The sequence below is a fragment of the Corylus avellana genome, chromosome ca11 (assembly GCF_901000735.1).
Source record: "Corylus avellana chromosome ca11, CavTom2PMs-1.0".
In the NCBI taxonomy this organism is placed as follows: Eukaryota; Viridiplantae; Streptophyta; class Magnoliopsida; order Fagales; family Betulaceae; genus Corylus; species Corylus avellana.
Window position 1 is genome coordinate 10472296 of NC_081551.1, and position 10445 is coordinate 10482740.

At 35.3% G+C, this 10445-nt stretch overlaps 1 protein-coding gene, 1 long non-coding RNA gene and 1 pseudogene across 2 annotated transcripts; 2 read left to right on the top strand and 1 right to left on the bottom strand.

Moving 5' to 3' along the window:
* The first annotated feature begins 11 nt into the window (after nt 1-11).
* On the top strand, nt 12-1859 carry LOC132166382 (26S proteasome non-ATPase regulatory subunit 13 homolog B-like). The gene is made up of 3 exons (XM_059577186.1): nt 12-889; nt 1008-1107; nt 1398-1859. The coding sequence occupies exons 1-3, from the start codon at nt 660-662 to the stop codon at nt 1572-1574; spliced, it is 507 nt and encodes a 168-aa protein (XP_059433169.1). The 5' UTR covers nt 12-659; the 3' UTR covers nt 1575-1859.
* A 1099-nt stretch (nt 1860-2958) lies between these two features.
* On the top strand, nt 2959-5925 carry LOC132165048 (BTB/POZ domain-containing protein At5g48130-like; annotated as a pseudogene).
* Nucleotides 5926-6999: 1074 nt separating this feature from the next.
* On the bottom strand, nt 7000-7908 carry LOC132166804 (uncharacterized). The gene is made up of 4 exons (XR_009438608.1): nt 7877-7908; nt 7647-7760; nt 7486-7569; nt 7000-7300 (listed from the first exon to the last, which is right to left on the bottom strand). It is a non-coding gene; the product is annotated as an uncharacterized LOC132166804 (long non-coding RNA).
* Between the last annotated feature and the right edge of the window lie 2537 nt (nt 7909-10445).

Below are 10445 nucleotides of genomic sequence, written 5' to 3' on the forward strand. Positions count from 1 at the left end.
TGTAGGTTTTGTGCATGCATGTAGATTTTTCTGGTGTAATATTGTTAATGCTGATTTTGTGTTTGGGCTTGTTTTTCTTGTTTTTGTGCTTTGAATCAAGCTTGTTTATAATTGCTTCAAAAAAGATAAATTGGAAAAGGTCACTCTGTTATCAGTTCTAGCATATTTGGTTTCTTTTTGTCATCCTTTCCAAGAATCACATGGAGAATGTTTAGAGAGTTCTACACCGGTTGGTGTGGGATTAGTACTAGCTTTAGCACTGTCTCAATGTTTAGATACCTTGTACTCTCTACTTATTTATTGCAAATTTTAAGTAGTTCGGATGGTCAAGGGAGGACTTGCAATGGTCTAAGCTCATTTCGTAATGGGCTCATGGGTTGTTGAAGATACGAGGTTTTGTAGAGATGCTTGGGTTGGGTTATTACAAATTGATGTCTCATGGTGACTGGTCTTTATTGCATTTCTTGTTTGGTTGCTGAGAAATTGAATGAAAAGAAAAGGCTTGTTTAGTGACTTTATCGAAAATCAAAATATTTGTGTAGGTTTTTAAAGAGTATTGGATCATTTGAAAGAGTTTCTTGATGTGACATGAATTCGCTTTTCGATACTGAGTCTTCTCTCTTACTAAATTTTTAGATGCTTCTTTTTAGCAGCCTCCTATGATGGGTGGTGACATCTTTTACTTTCTGCAGATTAAGAGTCTTCTAGGGACTAAGGTTGAGTGGCTCTACTATATTCTTCAGGCATTCAACTCTGGTGATTTAGTTCGTTATCAGGAACTATGTCATGTGCACAATGCTGCTCTGAGGGCTCAACCAGCATTAGTTGAGAATGAGAAAAAGCTGGTGAAAAAGATAAATATTCTCTGCTTGATGGAAATTATTTTCAGGTTTAGCATGTCCTTTTTTTTTTTTTTTTTTGGGTTCTACCTTTGATTTGTGCCAGAGGAACAAGTCTTTCCCGATACAATTGGCATAATTGATTAATTGCTACATGTTTCCTTGCAGCCGGTCATCTGATGATCGAACTATACCTTTGAGTATCATTGTAGAGCGCACAAAACTTTTTATCGAGGAGGTGGAGCGTCTTCTTATGAAGAGCCTTTCTGTAAGTCCCCATGCCCTTGAAATATTAATGAAGAGTAATTGATCTTTAAATGCTTTGTGAATCTTTACTACCTTTGCGACTTTCCTACTTGGCATGTTTCCTGCAACATCAGTTCTTTTGTTTAATCACTTTTAACATTATATGTTTCTCATTAAATGATCTGGGGATTGCAAAAAAACTTATTCACACCATTTGCATCAAAGAAGGAAACTTCGTTCCCTCACCAACTACATAATTTTTGTGGAACAACTTTTGATTGAATACAAACCACTGGGAGAATTTTATTGTAGGTTCATCTGATCGAGGGCCTAATTGATCAAGTTGAGGGAACAATGCATGTATCCTGGATGCAGCCAAGAGTATTGGGGATTCCACAGATCACATCCTTGCGCGATCGTCTAGACAATTGTAACAATTCATTAACAGAGAAGGGAAAAAAATTGGAAAGGCGACCCAAAAAAAAATAAAAATAAAAATAAAAAGAGACTCGTCTTTTAAGTCGCATGGGCAGTATGGCCAGCTGTATGCTTCCTTTCTTATTGCCTATTTTTGTTGAATCCTCTTCCTGAAAGGAGCAGCCTTTTGTGCTTCATGAAGTCATCGGTTCCATAGTGGCATCCCTAGAGACAAATGAAAAACGGTTGTTTTACGCTTTTGAGTGGTTTATTAGACTATGTATTTGAAATTTTTCTTACACAATCAGATGTGATTCTCTTATTGTTGTTAGAGTGCATTTCCTTTCGTGATTATCATTTTATTCTTCTTTTATATATTGCTATGTTTGAACCAGGTTTAAGGTCTTCTTGTTCAGCTTCCCTTTATTCTTTTTTTTTTTTTTTTAGAAAAAAAAAGAAAGTAGTGGGTGTGCTTAATAATTTGTTTGAATAGTGTTTTCGGTTGTGTTTTGAAAAGAGTTTTTGTAAAGGTGAAATTAAGAGGTGTATCAGGTGGGTTTACATTTGAAAGTTTTGAGCAAGTAAAAAATTGAGTAGTATTTAAAGAAAGATAAAAAGAAACAAACAAAAATGGTTGAAAAAAATTGAGTTTATTGTAGGTGTCACTTCATAGGTGGTGGTTTCTATATCTTGTTTTGTAACCACCACGTCCACCATAGATTAGGCATTATATATATATATATATATATTAAAGTATTTTGTGATTTGTTTTGGAAAGTGTTTTAGTAGTAGGGACTAGGGACCATATTTTAAAATTATTTGGTAATTATCGTCTAACAAGTATTCTCAATATTTGAACAAAATGATTTCTTGTACATTTGTCTCTTTTCTTTTTTGGCAAATCTACTATTAAATTTGTAAAAAATCATAGTTGAAAAATGGTTGTGTAACGTGCTTTTTTATACGGAGACAAACAAGCCATGCGTAAGAGAATGGAAGTAAATATTTCTTTTTTATTAGATAAAATATTTTCTTGTTGCTCTTTCTTGTATGAGAAGTGTATGTACAAATGCATATTTTGGAACAAGCATTTCCAAAATCCTCTCAACTTTTATGAATGATGATTGTGCTTTATTTTCTTTGTTTTCACGGGTCTTCTGAAGCCCCTTAACTGGAGAAGATAATCTTCCCTTTCTCTAGTGTTTGAATATTCAAGTTTAAAAAAGCTCTGAACTGATACCGATTGAAAAAAGAAAGGATCTTTAGATCAAATGAGCTGTTATAGACATTCTCATTTAATACATTTGGACTTACAAATCAAGTCAACTTCAACATTAGCTTCAGGATAGTAAGATGATCCCTTTTGTACACAAAGAAAACCATATAAACTAGTAGACAGTTAAAACCGAACCCAATATCAAGTGCATGTATTGCCCATTTTTTAGGAAAGAAATTGATGGACCTAACTCCTCTGAACATATCTTGTGGAAGACCATTAGAGAAGTTCACATTGAACAGAACGATATTTGGTTTATCAGTGGCAAGATCAGCCTGTAATGAGAAATTGCTGATCAAATTTTAAGATTTCATAGGCAAGAAATATAATCAAATTGAAAAATATGATTCTAACCCCAAGTTTAACAATTAAGTGTACCAAACAAATTATTACGCCATTTAATTAATAAAGATAAAATCACCACAATCAAAATAAGCAGAAAATAAACTAGACGCATACTTTTTTTTTACAACGAAATAGATTTTTTAAGAATAACTCTTCAAAAGTAAAACAACTCTGTGAATAAACTAGTACATCAAAGTATGAAGCACAACTAGAAGTTTCAGATTTGGTGATAAGCCACCAAATCACATACAGTGAAGGAGATAGTGAGCCAGGACCTCTGGATCAAGGATCAAGGATCTGATTGCTTTACCATTTGAATTCTTCAAAAGAATAATAGGATCTCTGAGAAGACAAGGTATGAAAGAAAAATACGTAAGTCCCATCATTGTTTTCTATGCAAACAAATGGGTAGTCTCCAAGAAGACACGCCAATTTTGGGAGAACTCTGCTGAGAAAATTCGAGATGATGACACAAATAGCAAAGTTGCAGCAATCCTTCAAGGGATACTTGACCTGCTGCTAGGGGTGTCAAAAATAACCGGGAAACCGGAACCGGGACCGGAAAACCGGGAAACCGGAAACCGGAAAACCGGGACCCGGTTCCGGTTCCGGTTTCAAAAAAAAAAAAAACCGGGACCCCGGTTCCGGTCCCGGTTTTTGGCACCCGGTCAAAACCGGGAAAACCGGAACCGGGTATTAAATAATATATATATATATATATATATTTTTTAATTCTTTTACTCTTAGTATTACGCAATACTCAGTATATATATAAAACAATACTTTTTATTGTTTTAATGTTTTATTTATGTATCTAATTTAAAATTATGTTTAGGGTATTTTAAAAAATTTGAATTTTTATTTTTAAAGCTCATATAGGCAAAAACATTGATTATTTAGGATTTTTATGCTTTTTTAGGTTTATTTTTTAATTATTTGAAATAATCACAATAAAGCCTCTTTAATTTAGACAAAAAGATTAATAGTTTCTTTTTTAAATGAGCTAACTTATGAAAAAAATAATGGGCTTATTTTAGGCCCAATACCTAAAATAAGCCCCAAACACTAATTATTTTCAAAAACCGGGTACCGGACCGGGTAAAACCGGAACCGGCCGGGAACCGGGAGCCCGGTTAACCGGGGTCCCGGTTCCGGTTCCGGTTTCCCAAAACCAAGAACCGGGGTACCCCGGTTCCGGTTCCGGTTTTGGCCAAAAACCGGGAAACCGGACCGGGTTGACACCCCTACCTGCTGCCCATCGGGGGGAAAGCTGGTAGACTGATTCCTGTTGGGTTTTACTTTGCATTGCTTTCTAGATCCCTTGAAGTTGGTTTGAGAAGTGATCATAAGGTCAAGTTGCAGGATCAGATTGCATCTATGTTGCAATTTGCTCAAGTGGAAGATTTTATCCTCCCAAAAATGGGAACGGGTTCGATTTCTTCTGGCATCGAGTTGGTCACAATGGAGAGCATAATTTCAACATATGTTTCATCTAACTTGGACACAAACCATACTCCTTCAGCAAGAATCTCAGTTGTTGCAGAATTATGGGATGTATATCTCTCCCATATAGTGCCTGATCCAGACATGGGGCCTAAAAGATTCATGGAACTCGTTGAAAGAGTACCAAACTCCTGCAGACACAGCCATGATCAACTCTACAGAGCAATGAACACCTTCCTACAGGTAAGCTTTCACAACTCCAGCATTTGGCCAAGATGTAACTTCATTTGATTGGATCAATTTCAAATCAAACACATGTCAAAGGCAGCTTGCTAATTTATGCTTAGATAAATATCCTGCAGCCACTGACTGATACATTTCGTGAATTAACCTAGCAATTGAAACAAAATTTTGAAACTTTTAGATTACACTGAAAAACAACAAAAAAATATGAAGTCTTTAACAACTCATAACATGTATGAATACAAGAAAAAGATTGAGTAAAGCTTGATTCTTAGGTTATAAACTCAGCCGACCTAGCCTCAATCTCTCTTCTCATACTGCCAAATAAAAAATCTAGTCAGTGAGGAACTGTTCTTGTATTGGACCAATGCAAACTTACACCTTACTCTAATCTACTCTGACCTATACATTTCTATTCTTCAGGCACACCCAAGTATACCACAAGAAGAGAAGGGAGCAGTATGCAAGTATCTCAACTATCAAAAATTATCTCAAGAGGCATGTATTGACGCTGTTCAAAATGAGTTGATGCCTCTACGTTTGATTGTCTAGGCACTTTTTGCTCAGCAACTTAGCACACACCAGGCTTCCAGAGATTGCTCAGACTCGTTTAGGTATGCACACTGTGGAGAGTTCTCTGGAAGCCTCTCGAGCTCTAGGTATCCAAACTCCAAAAGCCAGAATCTAGGAGAGAGTTCATATACAGAAGGAGCACAGCCAGGCAGAAGACCCTTGAGCTTTTTGTTACAAAAAGACATTAGTCCTGAGTTCTCAAGAAATGAATATGAGTCGACAAGCTTGAGAATTCAGAATCTTGAACAAGAGCTCATGTCCTTGAAAAGGAGCCTTCAATTGCAGAACATTTCAAAGACAACAGAACCAATTTCAACCAAAAAACAGAGCATGCTGAAACCATATGGTATGGAAAGTAGATCTCTAAGCAAAAAGAAAAACCCTCTAGGACAAGTGACAGGTTGCATTGGTTTGGTGAATTTTGCTTCACAAAGAAAGTATGCTAGTCGAATACTGAAGATCTTCCACTGGATGACCTTGTTTGGAAGTAGGAAACAGAAGAGAAAGTCAGGTGCTCATGGCCTACAGTCGAAGCCAATGTAGCAGAATAACTTTTTTGCTTAAGATGTACAAAAATCAAACTGGTAATGCAAAACCAGATTATATATGAAGAAGGGCTAAATAATTGCTACTTTTTGGACCTATTTGGGTAAAAGGAAAAAAGAAAATGCAAAGCAAATGACCCTATATAAATATATATAAATATATAACATCCAGCTAAAACTAATAACAAATTAATATTAAGTTCAAGCCTGTACCACATCATGACTCAGACTAGAAGCTTTGCAACCACTACCTTGAATTTATCTTTGGTCAACCATGCAGCACCAAAATTAGGCCTACAATTAAGAGAAAGTGCTTCACTTGGAGCTTCAGCAAAAGCAAGTTGTATCTGACCAGAAGAATGATCTTTGTATTCTACCTGCAATGTTACAAAGAAAATTTCAGATTAGACTAATGTAGTTTACCTATGTTCATAAACTTATGCATTTATGCATAGGTCTAGTCCAAGTGCATGTATGTACCAATATAAAGATAGACATAAAAATCTTAATGCAGTAGTCAAAAGAGTGTGTGATACAAAAAGAATGACAACATTGGAGAATTATTTGTGAGCTCAAAATTCACCATATATATATTTTGCGATTTTTTTCAGGGCCAACCACTAGAGTGTTAAGGCTTTGAACTAAAAGTCTCAACACTTTTTTTGTTTCCAAGAATTTTAGGAGGGCCACGCCCCATCCCCCTCCCTCCAGTAGTGTCTAGGGGATATTCTTCCCTCTCTTTCTCAATCAACTATCAAAAATTTTCACTGGGCTGTTTGCAAAATAGAGAATGCAACTTTCTCAGGCATTTTAACACCCCATATACTCTTCCAAGGAAACATAGCAATGGCCTCTCAATAAACCATAATTAGACATACAAAAAACCTCACATTGGCAGCCACCCTCCACAATCTATTCTCACACCCAAAAGGATAATTAAAATGCAGCAATTGCAACAAAGAATCCATTGATTCTGACTCCCAATACTGAAAATGAAAAAGAACAAAACATGCTAAATAACTGCAATAATTGATTTGGAAATACATGGTAGGAACGGTAAATAGATAGGTACCTCTTGTAGTCGAAAGTGGCGTCCATCTATTCAACGCTTAATAAAACCATACAAAAATCATTCCACAAGTTCAGTACTTACAAAAACCATACACCATTCCAACTATTCCATACTTACAAAAACTATACACCATTCCAACTAATTGATACTACAAAAACTGTACACTACCATTAGACAACTACATACTCAAAAGGTAGTATCATCTACTAAAAGCACTAGTTGAACAAAAAAGAGTAGTGCTTTCAAAAAGAAACAAAACAGCATGTTCAATCGCCTAGTTGAAGAGGTTGAAACTTGTAGCCTGCAGCAAAACAAATTTATAAGTTAGCAAATTAAACAAACTTGCCTAAATTATAAAAAGCTTTAAAAAAAAATACGGGAGACAAGCAAGTAAATAATTTCTTTTCACAATGGACAAAAAAATATATATATATTGAGACTAGGAGAGACACAAAAAAATCTAGGTTCTTATAAGCAAAACATTACACAATCAAAAGTGCCACCACCATCAGGTGCTAATGCCAACTTCTCCGTCCCAGCTGCAATAAGCTTTGTGATTTCTTGTGAACCCTACAAGCATTTAATAGTTTTTACACTTACAAATGTATAAATCAAAGGCAATGGAGCTTTTACAATTTAATGTGTACCTGAGCCATTACACTATCTTCAGTTCCAATTTCCCGACCGTGATGAATACAAGTTGTCAAATTCAATGGAACTTCACTTGTATTCATTCCTTCTTCTTCTATTGATTCACAGGCCTTCAATTAAATAAAGTACCAAATGTGTTACAATATGCATGAAATTTTTGTGGATGCAAAACCAATTTTAATAAGCATAATTAAGCACACGTAAAGAAAGAAAAATAATGAGAAACCTGATTTTTTCTTCTCTTCTGTTTCGCAAGGAATTTATTCTGTTGTTTCTTTTTTGCTTGTTCCACAATCCTTTTAGCTATAAGCACCTTCCTTTTTGATAGTCGCACCTTCCTTTGAGTTGCCACACTACCTTCATTACGTGTAAAGAATGTAGCACATTTGCAGTGAAAGGAAGGTTGACTGGATTCAAAACTTGAGCCTCTGTGTTTCAACATTAACATCTCCAAACCATGTATGACCTCCATGCAACGCTCATGGCTTAATGCTGCAGCCACTGCTATTGGAAGAAACATATCCACCATGTTGTGAAATCTTTCTGCGTCACAGTTGCCCATTGTCTCTGAAAGATAATCATCATGTTGACATTATTAAGAATTTAGAATAGAAAAATTGAAATCCTACGGTCCCAAAGAAATACTTTACTATCAAACACGTTATCCCGAAAGTAATGAATAAAACAAACATATGGAAACTCCACTTTCTATCTCTATAGAAACATACAGTAAGGCCCTTTTAACATAAGTAGAAAAACAACCCCCACCTTCTGTCTCTCACTATATAAACGTTGACAATAATGGAAGTGTTACATGTGCCATTTTAGGTTTAAGTTTTATTTACCCAATCTTGATTGTCCTTTGTAGTGTCACTAGCTTTGAAGGGTTTAGGCTGATTTCTCCAGTTATATAGCTTATGCATGTCATGTGCTGCGTTGTTTAGTATATTGGAGGGGTGATTAATGTCTTTCTGGATTTTTTTTCATGAAAGTAATTTGGCTGGTTTTAGCATGATTTCAATATTGACTTATAAAAATAGCTATAAAACTTTCATGACACTACAAATTTAAACCAATTTCGAAAAATAAACCCCTAGGCCTCCGTCCAATGACCAATAATAAGATCTAATATAAAATTTATTCTCATCCCAGTAACTTGCACCACATCAAATAAATCAAAGTTTTCAACAGATTCAAGTAAGTCTAGCAATAAATATACAATTAATTTGAATAAGCAACTTCATTAACAAACAAATCAACAACTAATACAAGCCTGATTAACAGACTGAAAACAGCCAAATTCAGGAGTCCAAAAAACAACAAATAGTAGAAAACCTCTAGCCAACAGCCCAAAACAATTAAACCAAACCCTTACAGAGGGTTAAACAATAGCCTAAAATCAGAAACAAAAATCAACAAAACAGAGGAAAAATACCCTATCCTCAAACAAGCCACATATAAAATCTGCAGCAACACCACCTTACTCTTTGGCTAAGCAAGAGCCAAAAACAAAAAGCTGCAAGAAAGAGAAAATTTATTTCTACAAATAGGTACCTTCAAAATGTGGTAATTACAAGCCTGAGCTAGTCCTATTTAAAGCAAGGAAACAAGAAAGCAACTCCAAAAGATAAAATATTTCTTAATGTCCTAAATGTGTCCACATCAAGGGGAACATGGTAAAAAATCCATGCTGTAAGGCATGTCCAGAGCCACTTACGCATCTCTATTTTTTTTTTATTGAAATAGAAGGCAGAGAAGGAAGCTGCCTTTAAAGAGGCCCTCTCTGCTCACCAAACTGTGGAAGATCTGGATGTCTGCCCTTGCCACATGAAAATGGGTGAAGGACGCACCTAGCTCCCTACTAAAATTATTCTTCCAAAGTCTAAGATCTCAAATAATAGAGTGAAAAATGCTTTTGAAACCTTTAATACTCCATATCTTGCATGTACAACAACTTTCCACGAGAAAAGGACTTGTTTGGAAGTTCCACAGATTAATTAAAAATTGGGCTTTATTAAATGGTAGACCGAAGGTACAAGAATCAAACTCAAGACTAATTTGCCAGACTCATTCACAACCCTGGCAACTATTTCATACCGGTCAAATAAATTGTTCTCTTCAAAATCAGCTATGAGTGAAAATAAACCAAAATATACATAGAGAAGATATCCATCCCAAAATTCAAAAATTCAGATAAAGACAAACCTTTAAGCCATTGTCACAAAAAACTAAATGCAGCTAAGGAGGCGATAAAGCTCCCCATTACTACACATATGAACTGAATCACCTAAAGGAATAACTCACAGTTTATAACCACCCCAGTACTCAAGTTGTTTCAGAAAGCCTAGCATACATTTAGCTGAGCAAACTCAGAATTGTTGAGGTCTTAAAAACAACTCTTCCACAAAAAATATAACTCAAATGACTGAAATCTGATCAGTTTTGGTCAGATTTTTGATTTAGCAACTGAACAACTTTTAGAAACAGACTGATAGAACTCATTTCGAGTTCCATGTCCATAGAATTACATTATTTTAGAGACTCCAAGCTAAAAAGGAATTGCATTATTCCAAACATCCATGTTTAATGGATTCTCCCGTGTATTAAAGTGCTTTTACCTTTATATATGCACAATCTCCCAAACTAACTATGCAATTCTTTATTTTAGCTAGGGCATAATGGCACTGCACATTCCAGACTACCTCATCTTTGTCATCCTCACTGCAAACTTGTATAAAAAAATTAGCAAGCAAAAACGAAACAAAGAATATACTACACACATCTAAACTAAGAAA